The sequence below is a fragment of the Manduca sexta genome, chromosome 10 (assembly GCF_014839805.1).
Source record: "Manduca sexta isolate Smith_Timp_Sample1 chromosome 10, JHU_Msex_v1.0, whole genome shotgun sequence".
NCBI lineage: Eukaryota > Metazoa > Arthropoda > Insecta > Lepidoptera > Sphingidae > Manduca > Manduca sexta.
The window spans coordinates 1,566,582-1,582,362 of record NC_051124.1 but is presented as its reverse complement, the minus strand read 5'-3'; the positions used below and the strand labels follow the sequence as shown (position 1 = coordinate 1,582,362).

Genomic DNA, 15,781 nt, shown 5'->3' with positions numbered 1-15,781 from the left:
ACAACGAATTAAGTTACTACTCCATTTATAAAACCGCATAAAAATAATAACATTAATAACAATAACAAAATAATAATATATACTTTATACGACAAAGTGACCACACAGCTCCTGATGGTAAGTGGAGTGGGGTCCAATAGAGTATCGGATGATGAGCGATGATTACCCCTCTACAGTCGAAACAATTATGCCGGCCTGTTGGAACCGGATATACACAGGCTGATCCCGAAACGCGACATACTTACGTGGGGCACTATGGTTTTAACACCTTGTGTACTGTGGTCGCTATCCAAGCGAATATAAAATATATCATTAGCAATATTGACAATATGATCCGTTTAAACAATGAACGGCATAACTTCTCCATTGTCGCTCTTGTCAATAAACAACCGCACAAAATAAAAACAAAACAATAAAGAACAATACATGAAAAATTGACGTGGAATTGAATAGAACCGGTTAAAAAGATTTATCTAACAAAATATCTAGAGGTGTTGGATGCTGGTGAAATAGAAAGCCCCAAGAGTGCTCTAGAATAGAGCTATATATACAGGATGTCCCAGAAAGTAGTATCAAGCGGAGGTCCAGAGATAGAGATGGGTGTGATTCGGATACCCCAAGGGGTGCTCTATCCCTGGACCTCCGCTTGACACTACTTTCGGGGACACCCTGTATATTATGTTGGTAGACAGAAAAATTAATATACATATAAGCAAAATTGCGACATGACCAAAAATTAAAGTAAGTTCCTAATATATATTTTTTTCCCTGAAGTTAGCACATCTATGATTGTTTGAGTTGGAGACATGGTAATTTCTGGAATTTTATAAAATCATCTGACTTCCACAAATGTTATATTGCAGGAAATTCATTATGTATTGATGTCCTATGCAGGAATTTAATGTTAAAATTGTATCACGGCTAACTTAGTACATATTGACGTACATTAGTTACGGACTGCGAGGTCCAGGGTTCAATTTTAAGATCGACTTTTGTGGTAGTGCAAGAATGTGTTAGAATTTTTGCCGAAATGACAATTAGCACACATGACAATTATATGACTTCAGGACATCTATCATGAAACTATGATGTTATAAAATTATAAATTAACCTAAAATCAACCCTATTTCTTTCGGATAAACTAGTCTTAAATTAATCTTCGCTAACAAGCCAGTTAGCCCTTATGCCACGTGAAAATACGGCGGCAATAACGATCAATTTACTAACAGAACGTGAGATTCAAAGCGTGACCGCTCCATCATAAACTTGAAAGGCAGGGGGGTCAAAGCAAAGGGGTCAACTGCAGTGCGTGCGGGCTACAGGTGGGGGGTGTTCCAACCCCTCATCCAGCCTCTCAGTGCCGAACACTCGGCGATCGCGGTCGGTCGTTTCGACCCGCGCCACGCGACCGACAAAACACGCGCGAAACGGTCAACAAACGAAAATAAAACGTTGGGAAAAAAAGTGTAGATTTTTTTTTTGTATTTCAAATTTTGTGAGCTGTGATTGGTCAGTGCTGTGAATATTTCAAATGTCGGTTATAGTGTGCGATATTTAAAGCAGGAATGGATGGCGAGAATCGAATCATTTTGAACGTTGGTGGTATAAGGTCCGTTCCATTTTTAAAATATTAAATAAAAAAATGAAATTGTTCCTTTTTTGTTTTTAGGTGTTATTTATATTTAAATCACAAATTCAGTGATAAATTTTTTTAAGAAAAATAATTTTACTCAAGTCGTAAATTTTCATTTTTTTAACCAAAAATATCATTTCAACCGTTTAAAATTATCCACAATGTCTCTGATAGGCAAAGTCTCCATTTAATAATACTTATAAGAAAAACCTGAAATAATTTCTAGGCAAATTTTACCTTAACACCTGAATAAAGCTTCAATTTCATAAGGAAATTCGCATGAAAGCTAGGCTTAATTAAAATAAAAAACACGTCCCGTGAGAAATATTTGCCGTCAAAAGCCCTTTATTATTGGAATTTAATTAAGGACTGGAAGTTTCGTTGGTGCGAAATTCTCTTTTCAGTATTTCGGGTTTATCGACGCATTGTTCGCTTTCGGCGAGATTTATCGGGTTCCATATTATGTTTTGATTATTGTGAGTTTTAACGTAATTGAGGAGTTGCGGAACCCTAATTTTGTTTCTTTATGACGAAGATTTCTTTGTTAATTTTAATCAAATTTAAACTATTTTTTAAACAGACTGAATTATTTTACTTATGTAATGATTCGTTATTTGAATAACTAGCTTTTGCTTGCGGCTTCGACCGTGTGAAGGAGTTTTCCGGGATAGAATGTAGCCTATTACCTTCCCAGGGTCTTAAACTATCTACATACCTAATTTCATAAAAGTGCGTTCAGTAGATTTTAAGAAAACCGATAATATACAGACAGAAATTGGGACTTTTTTTATAACATTTATGTAGAGATAGATGTTTGAGTGTCCTTCTCTATGCTATTCTATATATTTCGTATTTGAAAGCTTTTTAAAATGAAACCAATGGAGTGAATAATACTTCGAAATTTAGACATCAGTTTTGGCAAATATAACTTATAGTATTATTATAACCATAATTATGGTATTTTGTTGAAATATTTGATTATAAATATTTTTTTATTATTGTAAAGGTGTTGTGTGTGTGAGGCGTTTTCGTAAGAAGTATTATATAGTAAGATTTCATTTAAGTACCATAATATTTATAATAATATGATTGCCAATTCATTATAATTATAACGTATTAAATATATTATGTTATAGGGTAAAGCTTCATATATTAAACAATCATAGGCTTTTGTATAGTTAAATTATTTTCCTAAATGTTAATTCTTACAATCTTAATAAAATCATACGAGTTTGTAAAAATATTTGTATGTTTGTTAGAAGAAACAGCTGAACAGATTTGGATGAAATTTAGCAAATGGAAAGACCAAGTCCTGGATTATATACACATAGGCCTTACAAAATAATAATTTGTTTCCATTGGAATTACAGGATTTTTTATCTTATATTTTAAATAGATGTCGCATCTTGTAAGCGGCGCTATAAATCTTAGTATTTTAAAGATTTTCGTAGTGGGAATGACTCTACGTGGGCGAAACTATGAGCAACGCCTAGTTAAAAATATCATAGACTATAGAACCTAAGGAATACCATGTCAAATTCGTGAGCTATGAAGTATGAAGATCGGAGTTCGATAACCAACTCGAGCTTTCCTTTGTGTTACTTGGATGTATGCCTAAAGATAGGCTTGTTCTGAAAATTATTGGCTACGAAATAGTTGAACTTTGTGGAAATTACAGGCTGTCTACGGAATAGTTGCACTTTGTTGTATTATTCGCTGTGGATTATGTCTACAGGGTTATACTACCAGCATGATACCGGAGGTTTTAAAAACTAATGTGTGAAAGTTAGGCAAGTGGTAATAAATTGATGTACGTCATTGGTGTCATAGAGGTCGGGTATAATGCGCCTTAAGTCCATCTGCATAACACCTTCAGCTTTTATATTTTGCGTGGTATATTTGTATCCGATAGCGACTACAGCACACAAAGAGAAAAAAACCGTCATAGTGGCGAAAATGTGTTGCGGTCCGGGATCAGCTTGTATATATACCCGGTGTCAAACAGGCTGACATAATTGTGTCGACTAGCAAGGGTAATCGTCTCAGTTGTCATTCGACACTTTATCTGGACTGTAAGGTGCAGTGGGTCACTCGACACTCTTTCTAGACCGATCAGGTGGAGTGAGATCACTTTGTAGTGCCTATATAAAACACACACACACACACACTCGCACTAACGCCTTTTATCGCAAAGGGATAGGCAGAGGCACAACTGATACACTTTCTTTCTGCCGTTCGTATTCCGTCCCATGGTAGTATAAGGGGCGAGCCTATCACCATATCAGGCACAAATTCCAGACTCTGAGCTGATTATGAGTACAAAAATCCAATACCACATTGACCGACGTGGGAATCGAATCCGAGATCTCAGCACTGCAATCATACCGTCATACAACTACGCTACAAAGCAGTCAGTCAAGAAAAAAAAAAACATCCTAGTTATATTTATCTTCTAGTTATTTTTATCTGACGATTAGAGGTATGTAATAAAAAGAAAAATATTGAGATAAGGAACTTTCTGTGCGCCGCTCTCCCGTATTTGCTGGTTTGAATTTTATTTTCAAAAACACAAGTCTAAAGAAGTAACTACATTCATAATTGTAAAACTTGGCCTTGCATTATAGCTATGAGTTTTAATATTTAAATTATAGTAATCGTAGTGTTGTATAAGCGGCGATAGCCTAGTTGGGTGTGGAACGGACTGCCAAGACATATGTCCGCTGGTTCAAATCCCAAGGGCACACACCTCTGACTTTTCTAAAACCATGTGTATTCTTTGTGAATTTATCGTTCTCTTTAACGGTGAAGGAAAACATCGTGACGAAACCTGCACATCTGAGAAGTACTCTATAGGGATTTCGAAGGTGTGTGAAGTCTACCAATCCGCACTGGGCCAGCGTGGTGGACTAAGGCCTAATCCCTCTCAGTATAGAGGAGGCCCGTGCTCAGCAGTGGGCAAGTATATAATACAAAGCTCATATTATATTATTATTATTATAATCGTAGTGTTTAGTCTGCTGGAAAACCTAATAAATAAAAAAATTGCTATCTCAGTAATGTATGAGAACCGAAATAGTTATAAATTATACGAAATTTATAACTATTTCGCTTGAGATATACTTTGCAGCCTTGATGGTCACAGAGCGGTCTCATCAGGGACCACGAAGATGCGTTGAACACAATTGTCTAGTCTTGGTTTGCGATCCCTAGTCTATCAGATTGTTAGTTGAAATGTCTATGCCGGCCAAAAATAACATAATCTGCGCTAAAAGCCTGTCAATTTCGCACGGCGTCTAAACAAACTTAGTTAAAAATAGTGTGGCGAAGTTACTTCGACGAGTCGAGTTTTGTCCTTTGGAATAATATCGTGTTCTGAATATTTGTTCGTGTTGAATTTTCTTGGATGGTGGAGAAAATCTTTTGTTATTTCTTACTTCGTAGTCTCCAGAATGAGAGCTCACGTCTATGTTTCCGAAGACAAATTTGCAAATAGTTTCGGGATTCGTGTTTGGTAATTGACGATCTCTCTATCGATTGTTTTGTAGAAAGTATGATAGAGTTACGTCAATGGGTAGAGCTAATAATTTATCAAAAAGTGAGTGACACTAACAAATGACACGAAACAAATGTTCCGTACGCACATACACATTGATCTTGTGTCATATAAAAGCATAGACGTGTTTAATGCTTTAAATTTAATTTAAATGGTACTGGTGTATATTCAATAAAAGATAGCTTGTGTTTTCCATTTGCTCTTAGTGTACGCATTCGTCCCAATTTGGATAATTTCTAGTCTTCAGATTATGTGTTTTAATACGATATGACATGAACAGGGTCATTTGGACATTGCTTTACTAAATTAAACCTCATACTTATTTACTTGGAAATAATACTTTCCAGTAAGTTACTAAAGTCGTAGATGTAAAATAAAAAAGTGTAAGATTTAACAAAATGAGTATTAATAAAAAGTAATTTTAGTTTTACGTGCCCTAATGCCACTACTACTACTCTAAGAGAATTCGTCGCAGCGGCAACATACATACTTTAAATCAGAAATACATTTACGCACACGCCATATTCTCATTCAACTACAAAATGATCAAAAAATCAAAAAACTAAACCAGGATTTTTGGTGATAATATTCTTTATTAATTGATGGTATTTGACATAATGTTTATGTTTTGCAAAGGTGTATGTAGTTTCAATTATTAACGCAATGTTAAAATGACCCTGTTTATATAACTATAACAGTTTTAGAATACTTTATCAACCCAGAATAGAATTTTACGCGGATGGATCTACGAGTATAAACTGTTTTTAAACAGGAATAAAACGCAAAAGCGTTCCTTAAATAAAGAATATCGGTCCGCTAGGCCCGCTTTGTATAGATTTTATTTATTTAGGCGTCATACGTAGCTTGCAGAAACTAACCAAATTAATAAAATGGTCTGTTCCTACACAAATTGTGAGATGTGAATATTTTAAAATTCGCTTCTCTAATAAATGTGGGTCGAATGTGTCACAAATATAAAGGATCCAAAAGATTTTGCTGAATATGGGACCACACATCTACGTTCTATGTCTCTGAAGGGATAGGCAGAAGCGCAACAAGGGCACTTACTATTCGCTTATGTGTTCCGTCGCATGAAATTATAGGGTCAAGTATATCACCATGTCGGATACATATTCCAGACTACATGCTTATCCTGTGTCGAAAAACCTAATATCGATCGAACCGGGATCGAACCCGAAACCTCAGCACTGTAGTCGTATCGCAATATAATTACGTTAGCGAAGCAGTCTACTATTTATTTATACCTAAACATATAAAATAGCAGGAACTGGTATATCTGTATATTGAAAGAAGTGTAATAAAAAAGTAGTGACAAAAGAACAGTCACAGAATACAAAACAGTGATTTATAGAATCTTTTCTGTCTGTTTGTCTATTGTTCTATTTGTTAGCACTAACGAACTACTGAACTAATTTTCATGTAGTTTTCACAGGTGAATAGAGAATAAATGGGTGCAGAATATAAGCTGTATTTCAATAAAATTGGATATCGGAAAATGATTGTCATTTGCGATTTACTTAAAAACTTTTCAGGCTAAGCTCTAAGTCTAGGCGAAGTTGTAAGCACAGATACATATAAATCGCAGACTGTGGACAAGTAAATGTCTAAGTTAAGTTCAAATAAACTTTAATTGTCACAAGCGATGACAACTTGCAACTGTTTCGAAACTTGAAACTTATTGTTATAAACAAGAGACATTGATTACTGAGCGGCTTGCAAGTTAAAGCCAAGTTGCTTTAATTCTCAAACGTAATGGTATAAAATAGCACAAAATTATTACAGATCATTTCATCCACGAAGACGCGCTTCTCTGCTTTGCTTTGCTAGTTGTAGGGTATATTGTATATTCGTCCGGATAGCGACCACCGTACACAAGGTGTTAAAACCCACCATAGTGGCCTACGTAAGTGTGCCGCGTTCCGGGAACAGCCTGTGTATGTCCGGTTCCAACTGGCCGGCATAATTGTGGCCACTGCCGAGGGGTAATCGTCTCTCTTAAATCGACATTCTATTAGACTCCCACTACACTTACCATCAGGTGCAGTGGGGTACCTTTTACCAGTGGGTGCACATATAAAAAAATACAGATTATAAAAACATAGAATACAGAATTAGACAATTAATAGGCATAATATAGGCAACAACAGATAATATTATGCCATAAACTATAATTTTATTTATTTATTTTATTTCATATGAGGAATTATAATTTTATTATTACATTATGTTTAATATTTTATTCAACAGTTTGTACTTCAAATAAATAATTTTATCAAAATACCTGTGCGTCTAGCGTCTCTACTTACCCGACGCGGAAAAGCGTGGTCTTATTACCCGCACTTATCATCAGGTGTCTGCTTGGCTTATAAAAAGTTCTCATTTTTAATTCAACTCTGTCACGTCCAAGCACTAAACCTCACACTTTACTTCAACAGCGTCGCTCTAAACGCCTAATTTCAATCTAGCTTCACACCTGAACTTTTAAATTGTAGATTACGAGTTTTACTTTTAAAATGGAGAGTCCTTTGTTACGTGTACCATATTTTATAATTTCGACGTCGGATAATCTTAATAAAAATGATATTTGAGTGAAGTGTTACTAACTGCCTTGTTGGCACCGTTCTTAGGTGCTGGGTTAGATTCCTTATATCCGTTTGGTTGGACCAAGTGATATTAGCCTTGTCTGTTGAGTATCAGTCTGATGGCTGGATTTTTTACCGACATGGTGGTAGGCTCGTCTCCTATCACATTATGGGATAGAAAGAAAGAAGTTTATCGTTGGAACAAAGATAAAAAATTCAAAACACAAAATCCTACATAACATAAACAATTATTGCACCAACAATGGGCCTCCCAATCAGCTATATACTACAAGTGGGTGACTTGGTTGCACATTTGCCTACCTCTTTGAAGATAAAGACGTGATGTATGCTCTTTTGGATTAGTTTACATAGGTTGAAAAAGAACCGATAGGTCACCCCATGTTAAGTGTTCACTACAGATTACGAATAGTCGTAAGAAATCTTCAGTCCTGCAATACGAAAAAGAGTTCATACTATAATGTATTTATTTTGATCGGTTTATTCTCAGAATCGGATTGAAGATTTAGATTGTGATCGTTTATTTAAAACGGCTTGCAATATTGTTAGGTTTACATGTGTATATCCGGTTCCAACAGGCCGGCATAATTGCGTCAACTGCCGAGGGATAATCATCTCTCGTGTATCGACATTCTACTGGACCCCATTCCACTTACAGCTGCAGTGGGGGTCATCTTGCCATGCAAATATAAAAACAAAAAAAAAGTCGTGACAACCCTACCGGGTGGCATCCCTAGCTATTATGTAAACAAGTACTCCGCAACGCTGAATATTTGAAACGTTGAAAGATTGCCACATGCCATATTCTTGGATTTTGTCAATAATATTCTTGAGCCGTATGGTTTAGCGGAAATAATGTATTTTGATATTAGTTTTGATCGCGGTTTTGGCTGCGTAATATTTTTAACGTATACGACTTTATAGTTAAAATTATCTGTATTTAAAACTAGGTTTTGCTCGTGGTGTCGCTCACATGTAAACATTTACTACTATAAAAGTCCTAGAAATGCTGCACGACGCTAGCGCCGTACATTTCAAACCATCGATTATTTCCCATAGAAGCAAAAAACTGAAATAAAAAGTTCCTGATGAATTAATCTAAGACTTTTTCTACCTGTGTGACAAATTTCATCACAATCCGTGTAGCTGTTTCTGAGTTTACTTCTAACAAACATACGAGTACAAACTTACGCATAAAAAGAAGAGTATTATTATTACGAAGAGTAAGATAGCAAGATGATATTATTACTGCAATTTTCTGAAGAGATCTTTAAATGATTAGTAGACCTAGAAATTACTCAACGGATTTGGGTGAATTTTGGCATAACTACTTACCATATCTTGGATTAACATTATATAGACAATTTATTACCCGGCAAAGTATTCATAGAGACTACTGATCCCGGTTTCTCACGAGTCGAGACATGAATTCAACTTGAGTCCAAGTTCAACAACTTTACACACACATATACACACACGCAATCCTTTATTCTCGAAGGGGTGAGTGGAGCCACATCTGGTGCACCCATTTTTCTGTCCCCTGTGTTCCGTTTCATGATATGATAGAGATCAAGCCTATCGCCTTACTGAGCATAAATTGTAGACTCCGGGCTGGAAAGTATAAAAATCCACTATCACTGCCCGACTTGGGGACTGAACCAGAGACCTCAACATTGTATTCATAAAATAACATAACTACGCCGAGTATTTAGATAACGGTCCATAATACCCGCCCAGTTCTATTTACTGTTAACATCATTAACCGAGGCGTTCTTGCTGGCTACCCCCTGTCGTTGGTGTGAATATATCATAATTATTATATAATTAACGCCATCTGAAGCGGGGTCGAAGATTGATGGTAGTTACAAACCTAAGGATCGGGTGTATGTCTTTACGTATCGTCTTTGATCGCGTCTTTGCCTGCTATACAAGTGTTACTATTTTTCAATTTATTGTTAAATATATTGTCTATTCAAGCAATTTATAGAATACCCCATAGGTAGTAAAATGTAATAATTTTAATTTTTTGTTTCTTACTTCACCGGTTTCAAAAATATGTCTCCTAAGTTATAAAGTTCTTCCTTTGTTAATGTGATTACCTGTATTGGTTATGTTTATGTTTATAATGAGCGCATTTACAAAACGTAATTCATGTTTAATAACTTTTTACAGTGGTGTGTACTATGTTTTTTCATTTTACGCACGGTTCTAACACTAAATAAGGTCCCAGATGAAAATCATCGCTGCGGGTTGCCAGCAGCTTAATGTTGAGCTTGTACCTTTTCTTGTCCCTCCTGTATATGGCAGCAACCAGCTTGTCGTTTAAAATATCATATTTTTTCGATATATTCTTTCATATAATTTTTATAAACTTTGTTGTACCTACTTTGTTCTGTTATTGTTGTGTACAGTTTTCACGAAATTAAATGGTTTCTTTCTTTCTATAACGTCTTTTCTTGAAATTAGGTAATTTATAATGTCAGGGTTAATGTATCTTCATAGCAGTGGCAGAGTGTCCATATAACCCGATTCCTGATGGCTTCCTTTTTGTAATTTAAATGTATGTAAAATCGAATTATCATTAGAAATAATTGCAGACAGCATTTATGCATATTAGTATATATATTGTGTCGGGTTCCCTTTTAGATAATTTAAGTTTTCGCTACTGATTCTTAGTAAAAGAGTCTTCGAGTTAAAATTATCTCCTTGGTAAGTTTCGAGAAAGTTCCTTTAGTGGTTAATTTTTTAATAAATTTCATGGTTCGAAAAACTCCATAAAACCTACGAATCAAGACTAAAACAAAATCGGTTCTCTTTTATACGTGCACGCGAAATTGAACCAACTGCACCTGATGGTAAGTGGAGTGGGGTCTTTAGAATGTCGACTGACGAAAAATGATTACCCCTTGGCAATCGAGACAATTATGCCGGCCTGTTGGAACCGTATGTACAGGCTGATCCCAGAACGACACTTACGTGGGCCACCATGGCGGGTTTTAACACCTTGTATACGGTAGTCACTATCCGGGCGGATACAAAAAAAATCCTACTACCAGCAAATGATTCATCCGTTGGAGGCTACAGATTAAAATTGCAAAAACTTAAATTCAAATGATGAAACTCCGCTTTAGCGTTTACTTTATTCCGGCCAGATTAAGTGACCTCTCTACACCTGAGGGTTATTGGATAGTGTTCTATTGGTGAGAGGCTACCTCTCGGCAGTGTACACAATTATGCCGGCCTGTTGGAACCGGATATCCACAGACTGAGCCCGGAACCCGACCTACGTGGGCCATTATAGCAGGTTTAACACTTTGTGTACAGTGGTTGGATTCAAATATCCCACTACCAGCATAGCATTATGATATTTACTATAGTGCAGAATCTGATATAAAAAGGCAAGATCTATTTATCAGTGTAGTGGCTTGCGGAAGCGAAGAAAAAAGTCGACTGCGACACGATTAGCGACTCTTGCTTCCTAGCGACTGTCACAAAGAACATTTATCGCTATGAAAGCTTTTTCTTTGATCGTTCTATAAGGTATTTAATGACATTGGAAAGTGGGATAGTTATTTCTGGTTTACTTTACGGAGGTCAGTTGCAGGCAGTGAAGACGAAAAATTTACCAATATTTTGAGGTTAACGATTCATTCATTTCATTCTAGTTTTTATTTGTAGCTTATTTCTCGTGGTGGTTTATGATTAATGTTAAAAAATATTGAAATATATAGTACAAGCTCAGATAAATTATGCGAATATAGGCTATAACTATAACAGAATACAGACGAATCAATAGACACCAGTGGCCTTATAACCCGATTCTTGCCGGCTTCTCTTTATTTAGAATTTCCGTAGAATCTAATTATCATTAGAACGATTTGCAGGCCGCATTCGTTTATATTAGTACCTATATGTGTCGGGTTCCCTTTAGGAAAAAGTCACCTTTCGCCATCGATAGACGCCTTCATTTGTCAAAATCAGCTAAAAGCGAAACTAGCGCGGAATAAAATCAAACAATATACGTACATAGGTGTTAAAATCATTTTTCGCTTAGCCGTAGATGAAAAGCTGAAAACTTTGTGATGATTCCTCCCTAACCGAATTTCGGGTACGGCGGCCAACTTTTCTGACTCCGAGCTGCGATTTAGTAATTTTTTAAAATGGACAAACCCAGTCACAATTACTTTGGTCCGACTGGGGATTCGAACCCAGGACTTCAGCGCTGTAGTCGTACTCGTTCCGTGTACTTACAACTACGCCTTCGAGGCAGTCAATTTTATTTGTAATGAATGAATATAGGTAACTTTATTTGGTCTAGACACTCGTATTTCAAATGCTAAGATCGGGAAGTTTTCTTGACGCAATAGGAAATGTTTTCCCAAACCGGTGGGAGATAGCATTAACTCCTGCTTTATTGTGGACATAAAACTGTGAAACTTTTACTCCAGTTCGTGGGATTTAAGGAGTAGGAGAATGGCGATTTTTTTTATTGTATTAGGTTCACACAGCACGCTTTTATCCTCAAAGATAGGCAGAAGTACAAACAAGGCAGTCAATTTTCACCGTGTCTTTCCGTAATGTGATTGGAGGCGAGTCTTCCGCATGTTGAGTGCTAATATCAATCCTGGGCTCATACAAAGCAGAGAAACCTTAGATATGGAAAAAAAGCAATTTTAGTTTATTTCACATTTGAATAGCAGATGATAAGTTAAATACTAAATGTCTTTAAAGTTAGATTAAGTGTTCTAAGTATTCAACAGACGAGAAGAATATGGATTTTATATATATTTCTCTATAAATAGCTTTAATCGTATATTTTATGTTATAAATGAGGAACAAATATACAATTATGTTGACAAATTTTTGTCAACATAATTGTATATTTGTTAGAAGTTTAAACGCAGGAACAGCTCAATGGGTTTGACTAAAATTAGGCACACAGTAGACAATGTCCTGGATTAACATACAGGCTACTTTTTATCCCGGAAAATTTGTTTCCAGGGCAATAATAGACCTTTTTATCTGATTTTTTAAATAGATAGCGCTGACGTCGTACAGGTAGCGCTGTGATTTACTATAGTGATTCTTAAATCAATAATCTTAAAGTCCTTTGGCATTTGTAGCGGGAAAGGCTATTCGCGCGGGCAAAGCGACAAGCAACACGTAGTAATTTCATTAAACAAATACGAAGCATTTAACCGCTTATAACTTGCACCACACTGCGCCAAACTGTCTTGTAAAAAATTAACGTTATCATAAAAATAGCGCGAAATTATATTCTTACTGGCGTTTTTTTTATTATTACATAATTAGGCATTACATGGAGCAGTTATTTAATTGAAAAAAGTTAGTGTAATTAATTGATAAAAAAGTATATATTATGCTTGAATTTTTTTAAATACTTAACAGCTGTTTTTGGTTGTGTAAGAAGCAGTAAGTCAAAGAAATAAAAAAACAAATGATAAAAGTGATTTTTTGGTTCGGTAAATTCAGTCTAAAATTTTGACCTATATAGATACGTTATAGAGGTGACCCTATCGCCCTATCTTTCTAATTATAGAGACCGTATTACTAGATCAGTCTCGCTACGTACCTATTATTAATAAACAAAACTTAGCTGTCAATTGACCACCTGATCTCAGCTAAGTCGGCACTTTTTAATAAACAAAACTTAGCTGTCAAAACTTAAGATATTATTTGACATTTCGATATCTGTTTATTAAGTTGTCACGATCTTAAGATGCTGATATTAACTTGAGAGCGCCTTAGCTAATACCACGCTTTGGAGCAAAACTGACTTAGTAAGCAGTTTATGGAGCATAACTTTCGGGTTTTTAATTAGTAAATCACCTTGATTTTTATCTGACCGAGTAATTGAACGCAAGACCTGAGCTCACTGCAATACTAGATCAACGAGGTTCTCTATCCCACCAGTTCCCTTGACATACCAGTCATAGCAAAAATCTAACGTACAAAAGCGGATAAAAATAGGTTTGCTTTGGACAGACCTATTGGTGTTTTAATTGGTTTGAACTGACCAACCGTCTGCATTTACAGACTTGCGTTATTGAATTTCGATCAGACTATTCTTCGATAAAAACTGGCGATAGCCTAGTTGCTGTTGAACGGACTGCCGCGGAATGTCCGCATGTTCAAAACCCAATGGCACACACCTCTGACTTTTCTAAAATTATGTGTGTATTCTTTGTGAATTATCGTTCGCTTTAATTGTGAAGGAAAACATTGTGAGGAAACCTGCATACCGGAGAAATTCTCTATAGGAATAGTCGAGGGTGTGTGAAGTCTACTAATCCGCACTTGACCAGCGTGGTGGACTAAGTCCTAATCGCTCTCTGTAGTAGGAGGACCCGTGCCCAACAGTGGGATAGTATATAATACAGGGCTAATATTATTATATTATATATTCTTTGATAGAAAGAGGCCGATAGATACGATAGGCAAACATCACACACGTAGCTGGTAGAGACTAACGGTAGCAAAAAGGGATGCATTGCTATCTTTGGAGCCCTCTCTTGCCTGATGGTAGAATATATTTAATAACCGCTCGGATAGCGACTACTGTACACAAGGTGTTAAAACCCGCCATAGTAGCCCACGTGTGTGTCGCGTTCCGGGATCAGCCTGTGTATATCCGGTTCCAACAGGCCGGCATAATTGTGGCGACTGCCGAGGTAATCATCTCTCGTCAGTCGACATTCTATTGGACCCAACTTCACTTACCATCAGGTGCAGAGGATCACTTTGGCATGTCCCTATAAAAAATGGATCTCTTTCTTACCAATCATGAGCCCATGGATGACATTGTGTATATTTTTCCAACAAATTTCTCGGGCTCGAATTCCATTTACGCTGTTGATATTAGGCTGAAATCTTTTAAACTACGCTATATAAGACGGTATAGCTTTTGCGAACAAACTATTTTCATTATAGTTATCGGTTATTGCAGTGTTTCTCAATCGGTGATCGGCGGGTGCGCAGGATCTATACTACTTTCTAACAAAGTAGATAAAATCGAAAATAGATATAACCATGACCGAGAGCATGAAGTGAACATTTGAGAAATATAAGGAAGTTTTATGCACTATGTCCATGAAATGCTTTGATGGTATAGTTGTATTGTGTGTGCAATATAACCACTGATCTGAGGTCTCAGGGTCGAATCTTAGATCGGGAAAATTGTATATAGTTTTTCTTCTCAGTATCAGTTCTGAGGATAAAATTCGCGCTCAATATAGTTATAGGCTCATCTCCTATCACATCATAGGACGGAACAGCGAAGAGTGGTAGCCCTTGCACCTCTGCCTACCTCATGGGGATGTAGGTGTGAATTGTATGTTATTTCCATGAAAAGACGTAGTATAGACAGTCCATGAGGGGTCCGATGTTCAAAATATTGGGAAAGGCTGACTATGAACTGATATATAAACAAATATCATAAACATAGCGGATTTCATCATATATCTATTTTCGCACGTTATGTTTACACAATTCTGTCGTGTTGGTAAGGTCAATCGAAAATACATTGGGCTATATTATTCGTCTATTTCTGTCGTCAAGCAGTTTGCTTGCATTACAGTTTGAATGACTGGAGTATTAGTGATGTTTTTGAACATTAAAATATTATAATATTTTATGCAATAATTATTTATAAATAAAAAATCCGTTGCCTTCTGTTCTTTAAAGATTTAGTTTTGTATTTTGAAAGGTATTTGATATAGGTTTGATATTTTAGTCAATGGGGTTCTTGGACGGTCTGTTAAAAAGTCAACTGAATTGAAAAAGAAGGTTTGTTAGTGGTAGGATATATTTTATATTCGCCCGGATAGCGACCACCGTACACAAGGTGTTAAAACCCGCCATAGTGAGCCACATAAGTGTGTTGCGTTCCGGGATCAGCCTGTGTATATCCGGTTCCAACAGGCCGGCATAATTTTGTCGACGGTCGAGGAGTAA

At 36.2% G+C, this 15,781-nt stretch overlaps 1 protein-coding gene across 1 annotated transcript in view; it reads left to right on the top strand.

Moving 5' to 3' along the window:
* The first annotated feature begins 1,375 nt into the window (after positions 1–1,375).
* Positions 1,376–15,781, top strand: part of LOC115450751 (potassium voltage-gated channel protein Shaw) — a 227,759-nt gene continuing 213,353 nt past the window's right edge. The window contains exon 1 of the mRNA XM_037437251.1: positions 1,376–1,609. Coding sequence (XP_037293148.1) covers positions 1,566–1,609 — 44 coding nt within the window. The 5' untranslated portion in view covers positions 1,376–1,565. The remainder of the gene's footprint in view (positions 1,610–15,781) is intronic.